The sequence below is a fragment of the Triticum dicoccoides genome, chromosome 6B (genome assembly GCF_002162155.2).
Source record: "Triticum dicoccoides isolate Atlit2015 ecotype Zavitan chromosome 6B, WEW_v2.0, whole genome shotgun sequence".
Taxonomy (NCBI): Eukaryota; Viridiplantae; Streptophyta; class Magnoliopsida; order Poales; family Poaceae; genus Triticum; species Triticum dicoccoides.
In genome coordinates, this window is record NC_041391.1 from 676,452,238 (window position 1) to 676,466,426 (window position 14,189).

The 14,189-nt window shown below is 47.6% G+C and overlaps 2 protein-coding genes across 2 annotated transcripts; both read left to right on the forward strand.

Moving 5' to 3' along the window:
- Window positions 1-6,318: 6,318 nt before the first annotated feature.
- Window positions 6,319-7,067, forward strand: LOC119320324. The gene has a single exon (XM_037594431.1). It carries the CDS (start codon window positions 6,377-6,379, stop codon window positions 6,902-6,904), a length of 528 nt encoding a protein of 175 aa, XP_037450328.1. The 5' UTR covers window positions 6,319-6,376; the 3' UTR covers window positions 6,905-7,067.
- A 6,069-nt stretch (window positions 7,068-13,136) lies between these two features.
- On the forward strand, window positions 13,137-13,952 carry LOC119326408. Its single transcript, XM_037600062.1, has one exon. The coding sequence runs from the start codon at window positions 13,249-13,251 to the stop codon at window positions 13,762-13,764; it is 516 nt and encodes a 171-aa protein (XP_037455959.1). The 5' UTR covers window positions 13,137-13,248; the 3' UTR covers window positions 13,765-13,952.
- The last annotated feature ends 237 nt before the right edge of the window (window positions 13,953-14,189 follow it).

Consider the following 14,189-nt stretch of genomic DNA (forward strand, 5'->3'; position numbering starts at 1 on the left):
TTGGGGATTCGTTTGAGTTTGCAATGGGATTCGTATAATTTTTCTTCTTCAATTTTTTTCTAACATACTATATCACTTGCCCGAGACTTAGTTAATTCTCAGTCGACTGAGACCTAACCACACCCACGAAATGTGCATTGAGTGTTAACGACTATCAAAATTGGAAAAGGTTACAGTTGATTAGTCCACTGTGATGGTTTACTCGACAGATGAAGAGCACCTCAGAAAGAAAAATCCTCACCAGATGGCGATGATGATCTGATCCAGATAGCCTCCGTTAAGTCGACCAAGCAATTGATTATTTTCGGAAATGTACGCGTGTGCCCGTTGCATTCGGCGGCTGTATATGTTACTCGAACATTCAGTCGCCTGGGAGTATCATGTGACGTGAAGCGTCATAGGTTTTGGCCAACCACATGTCTGAATCTGATATCAAAAATAATTAAGCCACTGGTCGACTAGGACGTATCACTCGTCTAGTCTAATCAAGCATGTCGACGCAACATGTACCAGGATAGTATTTTGGGCACATGCCCACATGACGCGCCATGCACAGGGTTCCTTCCTTGCATTCTCTCATCTGACTGCACACGATGGCGAGATGCATGCATATGTGTTTTCTAGTGGCTTTCTTCATGAGATTCCACGCAAGCAGCATCCTGGACAAACCCAATCATGGAGCACGTACCGCACTACCACACGCAGGAGCGAACGTACGTAGTAGGACGAGGGCTAGTCTGTCGCTGTTAGGCCGTGCATCTTTGTCGTCGTTGCCGCGGTTAAATATCTAGATATTTCACTAAACTGTTTACTTGCCCTTCCTCTCCACGTCGACCCTGACAGAGCTAGCCGGCGATCGATAGGGCTTTCGTTGCTGAACATGGAAAAAAAACTTCTACTCCCTCCTATCCATATTGATTGAGGTACATTTAATTTGTATTAAGTGTGCGTCAATTATTAGTAGTATACTAAAGTTATAATAAATGTGGATCAATTAATATGGATCAAAGGAGTACAATCTTTGGTTAGGCCCAATTACAAGCATTTGCAACGTGTATCTGTATATTGTGGTATGATACAGCAGGGATGCGTAGCACGTACATTTATATTGTATAGTTGAGAGTTGAGAGGCGCCACATGCACGTATGCTGCCTAGCACATGCAGCCGCGCAAAACAACAGATGGGATGCACGTGGGTGCCATACCGGCTTAATCGGTTCACATCCGTGCACGTCCATAAGAAAACAAGAGGTGAATACGCCCGAACAAATTTAAGGGCATGTACAATGATACTATCTTAGGAGTGCCATATAGGATAAATGATGAGGTGGAGGAGAGATAACTCACAAGAAAAGGCTTGTTTTCTCTTATTTAAGAGAAGACAAGAGATGACCTTTAGCACAATTTGTCTCACCATGTTTTAAGGAATGACTAGTTATTGAAGATAAGGCTACGATATAACTCATTGTAGACATACTTTTTTATTATCTCTAAATTACATGCAAGACTTAAGATAAAACTGTCTTATCAACCATTGTACATGCCCTAAGAAAGCTACGTGGCGATGACGCGGTTGCCGCCCATGCAGGGCAGAGAACTAGGTTAAGGTATCCCCAATGTTGACCCTTAAAACGCTCGTATACATTCAGATGTGCAGTCCGGATCCCGGAAGCTATCTAAGGCGGGCCTATACTGGTCCGGATTATGTTTTGCTCACAAACCGGTATCAAACATGGGGGTGGGGGGCTTTGCGGGTGCTGGATACGAGACACGTCGGACTCTTACACCCACGGCCCACCCTAAAGGAAGGCGGAGCCCGCACTTTTGTAGCTGCACATTCTGTTTCCGCAGCAAAATCCCACTCCCTTCTTCCATCCCACCGTTCTCCACCCAATTCCCGCCCTTTTCTCCCACTCTCTTCTTCTCTCCCGCCACCTACGCATGGAACTAGATGACAACATGCCGGAGTTGGATGTGGTGAAGGTGCAGGAGGATCCTAGCACCACCCTCGCCCGGAATACCTACTCTGCGACGCGGCAAAATTGCCATGTGAAAGCAAAGGTCGCAAAGGAGGAAAAGCTCAGGAAGCGGTAGGCCAGCGGAGGGAATGCTGATGGAGTCTGTGGTGCAGGTTGCGGCCAGGGCCGTGGAGTCCCGAACGTGTCGCCCACCATCCAGACACCGCCATGGCCGGAGCATTACAAGGCTAAAGGCTCTGTACTACTACGTCGCCAAGAGGCTCGGTAGGCAGGCCACGGCAACCGCCACCGGGCAAGTGCCTTACATCGCGTATGTAAACACAACGCTGCTGCTCTTCTCAGAATCTTCTTTGCCAGAGCTTGTTCGAGTATGCACAGCGGGCGAGGAGCACATGGGTGTTCTCACGATGTTCGCGCCTATGCCTATAGCTGGGGAGAATGTGTACAATGACGGGAAGGGGGAGATGTTCAAGATCATCCACGATGGAAGTGGAGGATGAGGTGGTTATGAGGACCAGGAGGTGGAAGACTCAGATCCCACCCAATCTGGCAACTACACCCACACGCAGTAGGGCTAAACCCAGACCGACACGTTGTCCTACACATAGACCAGCATGGGAACACAGCAGCAGGATTGGCCCGCCGGACAGGCGAAGGAGGGGCAGGACGGCTAGGATGATGATCCGGCTGATTTTGCCGGTGATCCGAAAAAAGGTAGAGGAGAAAGGTTTGACATGCGGCCATGCGGGGTGATGAGCTGTTGTGCAACGCATGGTTGGCCACTAGCCTCGATCTGATCCATGACACGGAGCAAAAGGCACAACTTTTTGGGCCAACATTCACACATGGTTTCATGAACACAAACATTTCACACTCTACTTCGATGCGATCATCCACAACCATGAATCATAGTCCCTCAACCATTGATGGTACACCATCCAAGAGGCCATGTCGAAGTGTTGCGGCCACTTAGCGCATTTCATCGCACGATGGCCTAGGTGGTGTGCAAATCACCGAGCAAGTAAGTTCATTGGCCGGATATACATAGTTTTGTTGATCACTAGCTGGATATGCATTGATTTATTGATCGCCAACCAGATATGCATAGTCTTGTTGATCACTAACCGGATATGCATAGTTATGTTGATCACTAAGCGGATATGCATAGTTTTGTTGATCATTGGCCGGATATGCATAGTTTGTTGATCATTAGTTGGGTGTGCATAGTTTTGTTGATCATTGGCCGAATGTATACATAGCCAAGGCCGCCGCCCAAGCCACCTAGGAAGAAACCAGTGTCCCAACCGATCCAACAAAAGAACCACCCAAGAACGTTTCAGGGAAAGAAGTGGGAGGAGGAGAGGGCGAAGTGAGAAGGTGCGGCGGTCAAGATGACGAAGAGGTTTGAGGACATCTTGTCCAAGAAGGAGGAGGCATACGTCAAGTGCTCGGACATCAAGGAAGGAAAAAAGGCGAAGAGGTTCAAACTATAGATGGAGGCAATCAAGAAGAAGCTAGCGCTCGAAAAGAAGAGGGCCATGATCGAAGAGAAGAAGGTCATGCTCAAGGAGAAGAAGACGATGCTTGAGGAAAAGATGGTGAAGATCACAGCCGATGCGGAGGACGCCAAGATGTTGTCATTGAATGTGGGGTCTTTGGATGTCGACACAAGGATGATCGTGCAAGCCATCCGATACAAGATGTTGCAGCGGTAGAAAAATAAGTTCAAGGCCTATTTCAAGGAGGAGGAGGCAGAGGCTTCATACGCGGCAGCAATGGCACCTTGAGCGTGGAGGCTCGGATTGATGGTTAGGGTTGAAAATCTCCATTTTTGCATGAAATTCCGGACTGATATTCTTTTCTGATTGGGCATGCCAAAAAATTAAGCATACTTGCCTATTTTTGCTTGTGGTTGGGCATGCGATTGGTCACTGATGTGATCCGATGGATGCTATATATGGATCAAACTTTTATTTGAATTTAAAATTGCCTTTTACTAGCGGACACATACAAAATAGCATTGGATGGTCGGCTCCAGCATCCGTGTCCGCGGACTACTTCCCTGTCCGTGGCGGATGCCGGAGCAAATTTACAGGTCAGTGTTGAAGATGCCCTAACTGTCCAAGAAGTACGTGCCCGACGTACGTCACATCCCTTTCTGCTTGTGTAGCTACTGGAAGCTACGAAGCATCAATACGACGATATGAGATACGGTAATTTCTATAAATGGTAATACGGAGATACGACAAGTATATATAAATAAAAAATAAAATTACATGTATTAAAAACTAACATGATAAAATATATGAGATGATATCAAACTACCACACATTGATTGCCTGATTGCTTCCATGCGTCTTTTCTTTTCTAGTCTTGAATTATCATCCAGGTCCTCAGCTCCTCATGATGTATAGAATAGAAAATACATCACATGATATTAGACTTGATAATATGAGATAGACAAGCAGTGACGGACACAATACAGTAGTATCTCCAATCAATGCTCTCTCTGATAAAGTTTCTTTACAAATGATAAGTAGGAAGATCCATAGTCAAACATCGCATAATTATGCGTTACAGCATAACAACAAGAACATACAAGCCTCATAACAACAACATAAACTAAATTAAGACAGATCAAGTGAGAGCATCCATGATCTCAGCCTCCAGTTCGGGTTAAGTGTGGAGTGCCACCCGGCTGCACGTACATGGCCAGGGTCACCTCAGCAGGCAGCAGCACACGGCTGCGCTTAAAGCCTGTCGTGATTAAAATCTGGCTCCGAGGACGGCAGCTGGCAGTTCACAGTAAATTGCGCCCATGCACACAAGACAGAAAAAAGAAAGCGAGACCGCCACGTCGAGTAAATAGCATAAAACTACTACTTTATAGACTAGGGTTCCAAAAAACTATCAGTTTTTATTTTTTCTCAGATAACTACCAAATGAGTGGTCGGCTGTTTCAAAAAACCCTAAATGCACGTTGTTAAAAAATTAAACCTATTTATGATAGGTCGGGCCCGCACCTAAATGACCCGTCTCTTTGACTGTGTGTTTGACTGTTAACTGGCATGTGGGGCTCACATGTCAGTGTCTCTTTCATCAATTTTTTTACAGAATAACCCCTCCAAATATTTTAAAAAGCAATCTGGTCCCTATAATAATATTTAAAAAGCAATCGGGTCCTTGGAGTCGTTGTCGCCGGGCTGCCACGGCGCTCCGCCTGGGGTCAGTGCCGCGCCGCCTGGGGTCACTGCCGCGCGGCCATGGCGCCCCATTGAGTCTCCGCCGCGCCGCCATGGTGTGCCGCCTGGTCACCGCGCCACGCCGCCATGGCGCTTGCCTGGTGTCGACGCGCCGCGCCGCGCCGCCATGGCGCTCCCGCCTGGTGTCGCCCCGCCGCGCTGCCGTGGGTCGCCGCCTGGGGCCGCCCTCTCTGCCACGGCGGTTCGCCCGCCGTCGCTACCGCCCCATCATTGGGTGACACGCCTGGAGGATCCGCCGCCCGCCAGGGGTGACTGCCTCGCATCTTCGGTAGGCGCCACCAGCACGAGGCGGCCGCTAGCCCGGCGGTGGGCGTAGAGAGGTCGGGTGAGAAGGAGGTGGGCCGGAGGAATGGCCGGGGTTGAGCCCCAGTGCTCGCCGGCGGCTGGTGGGCGGACGGCGGAGGGAGCAGTTCTCCCATCGATTTGGTCCTCGTCCTCCACCCGTTCGCCTCGGGGGGCTTTTTTAACAAATCTCTTTTATTATTTGCTCCATGGCGGACATGTGGGCCCCAGATCTCGGTTAACGGTCAACTAACCGGTCAAACAAACGGTTCGTTTAGGGGTGGGCCTGACTTGTCAGAAAGCGGATCAATTCTAAATCACATGGTCTTTAGGGTTTTTTGAAACAGTCAACCACTCATTTGGTAGTTATCTGAGAAAAAATAAAAACTGGTAGTTTTTTGAAACCCTACCATGTAAAGTAGTAGTTTTATGCTATTTACTCCGGCCACGTCTCATCGCTCGGTCGACCAGAATCGAAGGAGAGCCAGAGACGCAGAGCAGTAGCAACAAAAGCGGCCGGATGACGACGCGCTCCGGCACCATCGCCGGCTCCACCATCACTTCCTTCCCGCTTACTCCACAAATTGACGATGCTCCCGTGCATGCATTTCAGAGGTCGGCCGGTTTCCAAGCAAAGCTGAGGCGATCCCACAGTCGCTGCTGTCTGCCCGCGCGCCACGTCGTTCAGGTCCTAGATACTCGTCTCTATAAAAATCTCGCCTACTGAAGCTCGTCCCTATAAATTCAGGCTTACAACTCTCAGTCTCCCAAACCATCGCAGAGTGACACCCGAACCTCTATCCCCTCCACTCCACGCACCCGACTTCAACTGCACACACTCCTTGATCTCTCATGGAGACGGCGGCTGCTAGTCGGTCCAGCGGGCCAGTGCTGTCGACATCCAACTGCCGCTCCGCCTCACCCACCCCCGTCAAACTCGCCGGCGGCAGCGCCACACACTCGCCGGGGCCGGGCAAATCCGTCAGCGGCTCGTCCCCGTCCTCTACCAGGAGCCGGCGCTTCTGCACGTGCTCCCCGACGAACCACCCGGGCTCGTTCCGGTGTAGCCTCCACAAGGCGCGCAAGCAGGCGGCCCCCGCCGGCAGTAGCAAGCCCGCCTCCCCGCCGTCCACCCGCGGTCCGGGCTCGAAGCGAATGAACAGCCGGCAGTGCGCCCGCAGGGCCCTCGCGCCGTCCGCCGCGGCGCAGCAGTCGCAGCACCTGAGGCGCGCGGGCGGGTTAATCCCCAGGACGAGCAGGCTCTCCGCCATGTCCATGGCTGGCGAGCGTCCCGGCGACAAGCTGTACTTTATCAGCTTGGTTGTGGAAGTTAGTGTAGATTTTCTTGTTTGGTTGTGGAACCTCGCACGGGGAATTTAAATCCCACAATTCCAACGGGATTTCTGTAGTTTTTATTGTTTGGTTGTTGAAGGCGATGATGCTTTTTCAGTTCTGTTTCCTCGCCGGAAATCAGCTGCTTGGCATACCGATAATTATCACCGGTGAGCTGTATCTCATGTCTCTATCAAATAGTAGGGCGTTCCTTTCCGTCAACGATCATACTCCATGAAATGTATTTTCATATTATATAGTTTAAGTATTTGGTCAAAATTTGTGTAGTTTGACTTTGATCAAAACTTATACGCGGAGTAAAAAGAAACGGAGGGAGTACATTGTACGGGTGCAAACAAAAAATATACTACCATTACCAGGATCGTCTCACTTAAGTTGCGGTGTATTTGGATGTAAGCCAAGCATAAATTCATGGGTTCTCGGCTCCTTTATGTTGTGTATTAAAAGAAGAAAACACGGCAAAGACAATGAACCGTATAAGCCGAGAGTGACAAAAAGTATACTCGGCTTATAAAATAAGCTCTGCATATACCACATAAAGAGTACGACTCCGCCACGGTGTTGACTGTAAGCTGTGTATATATGAGAGGCTCGGCTTATGTAATACGTAAGCCTGGTACCCGATAAACAACACTCGGCTTATACTTTGCATATTTTTTGTAAAACTATTTCTTAATGAAAAATGACTTTTTAATATTTTTCTATTGCATTTATATTTACTTATTGCATTTTAAAATGACTTTTCAAATATACTCTAGTGACAAGTAAGTGGTTAATTACACTTATTTGTTAACTTCACATATTAACATGCATGGAAACGACATGAACAGATATATGGAACCGTACACAAACTATGACCAGTATATTTCGGAGTCTAGAGGTAACACTTGTTATTAGAGTAGAAAGTTAACAACTAAGAGTTTGAATGCCAATATTGAGGGAATCACCCTATAAACTATCACGTTTCGGGGCATCTCCAAGCTTAGATGCTTGAGTTTTCTTGAATATTTCCTTTGGGCGCCTTGAGTATCCCCAAGCTTAACTCTTGTCTCTTCTTATTCCTCTAATGTTAAAAACTCTATCCACACAAATTTCGCAAAACTTATTAGAGGGGTTAGTACACATAAAAATAAATCATGTACGGTCAAGACAATTTGCATAATTATTTTCAAACAATAGCTACTGTATACTTTCATTTCCACAATTTATATCCCCCAATATAAACCATGGATACTCAAGTATAAGCAGATAACAAAACATAACAACAATCTGTCAAAACCAGAACGACTGTTGTAATCTAATTTAACTTCTGCAACTTCAAAAATTAATCATATTATAAGAAAGTACTTTGTTGGAGGACGTAATAGAGAAGTTATAAGAAAGTACTTTGTTGGAGAACGACTGTTGGAGGACGTAATAGAGAAGTTATAAGAAAGTACTTTGTAAACATCCTCAAGGCTACTCTTGGCACATTATGATCATTACAATAACAATAACCATATTGACACACAAGAAAAAAATAAAAAGAAATATTGGGTTGCTTCCCAGCAAGCACTTTTTTAGTGCCTTCACCTGCTTTAACTGGCGCTCCTCCAAGCGCAGGTATGACACGGCCTCTTGGAAGGTCGGCGGAGGGTAGCAAGGTGAGGTTGGAGGCGGCGTTGCCAAAATCCTCATTTAGGCCGGTAGCGAGGGTGCTAAGAAGGAGCTCATCGGAGATCACTTCTCCGATGTCACCCAGGTCATCGGAGTGCATCTTCAGGTGCATGCGATAGTCATCAATGGAGAAGTCATGCTAATGACACCCGAAGAATTCCAGCTGCGGGAACACCAGATGTTGGAGGTGGTTGTCGGTGAAGAAGCCATTGAGGTTCGTGCACATGGAGTAGGCATCATCGTAATCGTGTACGACCTTGTGGAAGAGGTCCTTCAAGATGGTCGTAGAACCAGCGGATAAGCGTGGCGTCGATGGCCATCCACTCCGCGCCTCCCTTCGTGAGACTTGCGCTAACAGAGTCATCGACGTGATCATGGTGGTAATACTCACAGAAGACCAAGGAGAAATAGGTTTTCTAGGCATAGTAGGTGGAGGCAGTGGCGGAGCTAGCATCTCACATCAGGGTGGTCCGCTCAAAAAAAAATTGACAAGCAATATGCATCGACAATTCTAACTAATTACCAATATCACAAATTAATAGATCAATATGGTCATACAACAAACCAAAATTCTCAATTAAATTTTACTGCAAAATTATGTATGTACTCATGTACGGGATAGCATAGTGCAAAAAATCAAACCCTAAGTCAGAAATTAGGGTATTTCAGTACCTTTATAATTGGGGTATTCCGGGGGCTAGTGTGGTGACAGATCGAGTGAGCGGCTGTGGCTACCGCCGGATTTGCACGGGGCGAGGGCAGGGGCCCTAGGCGGCCGGCCATCGACGGTCGCAGGGGCGCAACCGCAGCTGCGCGCAGGGCAGGGGCACGGGCAGAGAGGCGCGGCTGGACCAGAGGGACGGGCGGCAGGGCGAGCAGGAAGGAGAGGCGGGACCGCGGGAGCCTCCTGTGCGTCGGGCGGCTGGGCTCCGGGCTCCGGCCAGCGAGGTTGCGAGGAACGGCTATGGCGAGGCGGCTATAGCGTCGCGATCGAGCAGTGTCGTGCGAGGTCATCTCCGCGTCGGGACGAACGAGGAAGGGCTCTGATCGATGTGGACTGGGCGTGGCTGCGTCCTGCGTGGGTCAACCGGTGTGTGCGTTGGGCTGTTTTCTAACTTTGGCCCAGTTAGAGATCTATATGTATAATAGGCTGACCCAAAATTCCAGGGTGGGCCGCGGCCCATCCTGGCCACCCTGTAGTTCCGCCCCTGGGTGGAGGTGTATTGATCAAGACGCATGGGAACGCGATCGAAGATGTTGAGATCGCGGATGTCATCCAAGACATGAGTAGTGTTTTCTCTCTCCTGTAACATGCAATCACATATTATTTCCTACTCATTTAGTTTCATTCAGATAAATAGATGTCTAATATATTTTGAAATAAAAGTTTGACTTACATTATTTTTGTAAAATTTGTTTTTTCTGACAAGATTTTTTAAACAAGACCGATAGTGATTATATTTTTAGAAATTATTATATTGACAACTGAATCATCATGTTTCAAAAATTTTATTGTCACAATCATTTAAATATATTCAGAAGTGGTCTGGTTTTAAAGTCCGCGTTATCATAAACCCAAATATGCAAACAAATTATAACTTAGGCTTTGGGTACAAAAGACGGAATCGATTTAAACATAGGAATAAGATGAAAAAGTACGGGATAGTGAAGCGTAATCCTTGCATGTGGAGAAAGAAACAGCTGGCTAATTTTGATTACCCATGCATAAACCTGATAATAGTTTGACATCCAAACTAAAACCAGTCCAGTCTATGGGAATACATGCCACACATCCAAACCAAGCCAACCCAGATAATTTCAGCTAGCTAGAATCCAGACCAAATGGATCTATACATGCTCTCCATTCAACCCAGTCCAAACCGTTTCCAACCTTTGGATTGAATCCAGAGATTCAAACCGTGGACAAAGCCATATGAGATGGCATGAATTAGATCATCAGACATGGTGTCAAACTCGCAACAACCGACGGGCTCCGGCCGGCCGCACGCTTGTTCGATCTGAAGCACTAGTAGCTGAGATCCTCCCGAGAGCAAACACGTACGTGAAGCTAGCACACAGGCAGGTTGATTGATTCTGTAGCCACACGTGGTCATGTGCACGTCTTTGCGACGTAGAATACGTACGTACGTGTGGGCAGTAGCAGCAAAGTATGATGGCGTCTTGGAAGTTTGGCTGGAGGGCGAAGCAGCGGCTGGCTCAGACTAATCGACTGATTTGGTCTCAAACCATAGTTTGCATTTGTTTTGAACTAAGAAATCTGAACCCAACCCAAACCTGTCCAGTCCATTCTTAGGTACAACCCAAACCAAACCGAACTGGTTTCCATTTTAAACCACTAGAGACCAAACTTTTTTTTTTTGATAAAAGAGAGCGCCCTCTCCGATTTTCATTAACAGAAATCACCAAGTCTTGTTACAGAACAAAGGAAAACACAACAACCCCAACACAACCCTCCCGGCTGATCCATCCTACTGCCATATTGGGGAAGGAGGAGAAGCCATCCCTTCCCCTCTCCGAAAACCCAAATACAGCAGGAAGGAACCTGAAGAGAGTGCTCCAAGGTCTAGAAACGAGGATCTAGCCCCAGAACGACAACCCATTCTGTTATAAGAACAGAGGCTACAAAGGAGACAACCAGGTTTAACAGCAAATTCAATCTTACAGGAACATCTACTTAGTCCGAACATCAGCAAAATGAAGCGAAGCCGTTATGAGGAGGTAGAAGCCATATCCATCGCAGCAAGGAGAGCATCTGCTACCCTTCGATCCTCCCAGTCTTCAGGCGCCACCCATACGCCGCCTTGAATATTTCTTCTGCCACCTCACTTACTAGCTTCACTCCAGCCTCCATCAGCTTACTTCTTACGGGATTTGTCTGCAAAATATTCCAATCATTTAGATTTTTAATAAACAAGGACACATGAACACAGGGATCATTCATCCTATTGTTGTCAAATATCATACTATTCCTAAGTTTCCAAATAGTCCAGCAGATCGCTGAAACTCCTATCATGACCAGGTTTTTTTCATCTTTGCCAAAGGTATTTACCCAAGTTTTCATGACACCATCTAGTGTGTCTGGAATGTCTTTAAGATTAAAGGCACATTTTAGTATGTTCCATAATAATCTAGCAACCGAACAGGTCAAAAAAAGATGGTTTATGTCCTCTCCTTTCCCACAGAAGGGGCATTTATCATCTCCCTTCCACCCCCTACGAATCAAATTATCCTTTGTGAGGATACTTCCCCTAAGCGCCAACCACATGAACACCTTGATTCTGGGTGGTATTTTAATCTTCCACATATATAAGTGTGGATATTTAACACCGTTTTCAATCAGATGCCTATAAAAGGATTTTACTGTATAAACTCCCTTCTTATCAAGAGTCCATTTAATCTCATCCCTCTCCTCATTAAAAGTTACCTCATTACAAGCTTCTTTAATATGCCCCCACAATTCTCTTGCATCTCCCAGTAAGGTTCTTCTAAACTGAACATTATCTAATCCATTATCAAAAACTTCTTGAACCGTTTTCTTTTTATCAAAACATAGATCATATAATCTAGGAAAATTCTTTTTTAGAGGAGCACTACCGATCCACCAATCCTCCCAAAAACGGGCTCTTTTGCCGTTCCCAACTTTAAACTTACACAGAGAGACAAAATGCTCTCTATGTTTCAATATCCCTTTCCAGAACTGTGAATCACCCTGTTTAGCCATAACATTGCCCACGCTTTTATTCTTGACATACTTTTCTAAAACTATACTTTGCCACAGACCCTCAGTTGTATATAATTTCCACCACCGCTTACATAGCAAAGCCTTATTCATATAGGCTAAATTTTGTATCCCCAGGCTCCCCATATCTTTTGGCCTGCAAACCTCAGACCATTTCACCAAATGGTATTTCCTCTTCTGATCATCTTCTTGCCATAATAATCTAGCTCTAAAGAAATCCATGCGCTTCTCAACCCCCACCGGGAGCCCATAAAAGGACATCATAAAGTAGGGTATGCCTGTAAGGGCAGATTGTATCAAAGTAACTCTCCCTGCACTAGCTAACCCTAGAGACCAAACTTATAGAAACCAAATCAAAAACCAATCCAAAAACTAAGTTTCAGTCCAAACTATTGCCAGGCTTACCCATGCATTCATGTTCCCAGATCTAGCTCTCGGGCTCTCCCATGCAGGGGACTTTTCTCTGGCTTTCCCGTCATGATATTTTGGAACTCGGCAATTCACAGTAAAATGCGCCGATGCAGGGAAGACAGAAAAAAGAAAGCGACGCAGAAACAGATAGCAGTGAAAGACACGGCGACGTCTGTTCGTCCGGTCGACGAGAATCGAAGGAGAAGCCAGATGGCAAACGCAGAGAGCAGCAGCAACAAAAGCGGCCGGATAACGCGCTCCCGTGCATGTCAGAGGTCGGCCGGTTTTCAAGCAAAGCTGAGGCGCCACGTCGTTCAGGTCCTCACCAATCACCACCCATGTCTTGATCCGAATGTTCCTGGATACTCTAGTCTCTATAAAAATCTCGCCCACTGAAGCTCGTCTCTACAAATCCCACCCAACCCGCTTCACTCAGGTTTACAACTCTCACAGTCTTCCCAAACCACCGCAAGTGACACCCAAATCTCCGGGGACCCCTCCCTCCACACACCTGACTTCAACTGCTCACGCTCCTCGATCTCCCATGGCGACGGTGGCTGCGAGTCGGCCCAGCGGGCCTGTGCTCTCGACACCCAACTGCCGCTCCTCCTCACCCACCCGCGCCAAGCTCGCCGGCGGCGACGCCACCCACTCGCCGGGCAAGTCCGTCAGCGGCTCGTCTCCGTCCTCCACCAGGAGCCGGCAGTCCTGCACGTGCTCCTCGACGAAGACGAACCGCCCGGGCTCGTTCCGGTGCAGCATCCACAAGGCGCGCAAGCAGGCGGCCCCGGCCGGCAGCAGCAAGCCCGCCTCCCCGTCGTCTAACCGTGGTCTGGGCTCGAAGCGAATGAACAGCCGGCAGTGCGCCCGCAGGGCCCTCGCGCCGTCCCCCGCGGCTCAGCAGTCGCAGCACCTGAGGCGCGCAGGCGGGTTAATCCCCAGGATGAGCAGGCTCTCCGCCATGTCCACGGCCGGCGAGCGTCCCGGCGACAAGCCGTACTTTATCACTTTGGTTGTGGAAGTTCTTGTTTGGTTGTGGAACCTCGCACGGGGAAATTAAATCCCACGATTCCGACGAGATTTGTCTAGTTTTCTCTTTCTTTTATGGTTGTGTACTTTATCAGTTCTGTTTCCTCGCCGGAAATCAGCTGCTTGGCATACCAATAATTATCAAATAGTAGGGCGTTCCTTTTCCTTAACGATCATACATTCTACGGGTGTAGACAAAACATCGTGTCACTCAAGTTGCCGTGTATCTGGATGTAAGCCGAGGGTAAGCGTTCTTGGCTTATAAGCCTATACGGCGCGTATTAATAAAAGAATGAAACACACGAAAGCAATGGGCTCGCCTTATATGAACATAAGCCGAGAGTGGCAAAAAAATATGCTCGGCTTATACCACAGAAAGATCACGGTTTACATAACCATCCTGGCAAAGCTTGGCAATCACGGAAATGGTTGACGGCTCCTCGGCGATGTTGCCTA

Bases quoted from the DNA above. Each gene is read 5' to 3' on its own strand.
- LOC119320324 (XM_037594431.1), top strand. From the start codon at position 6,377: ATGGAGACGGCGGCTGCTAGTCGGTCCAGCGGGCCAGTGCTGTCGACA.
- LOC119326408 (XM_037600062.1), top strand. From the start codon at position 13,249: ATGGCGACGGTGGCTGCGAGTCGGCCCAGCGGGCCTGTGCTCTCGACA.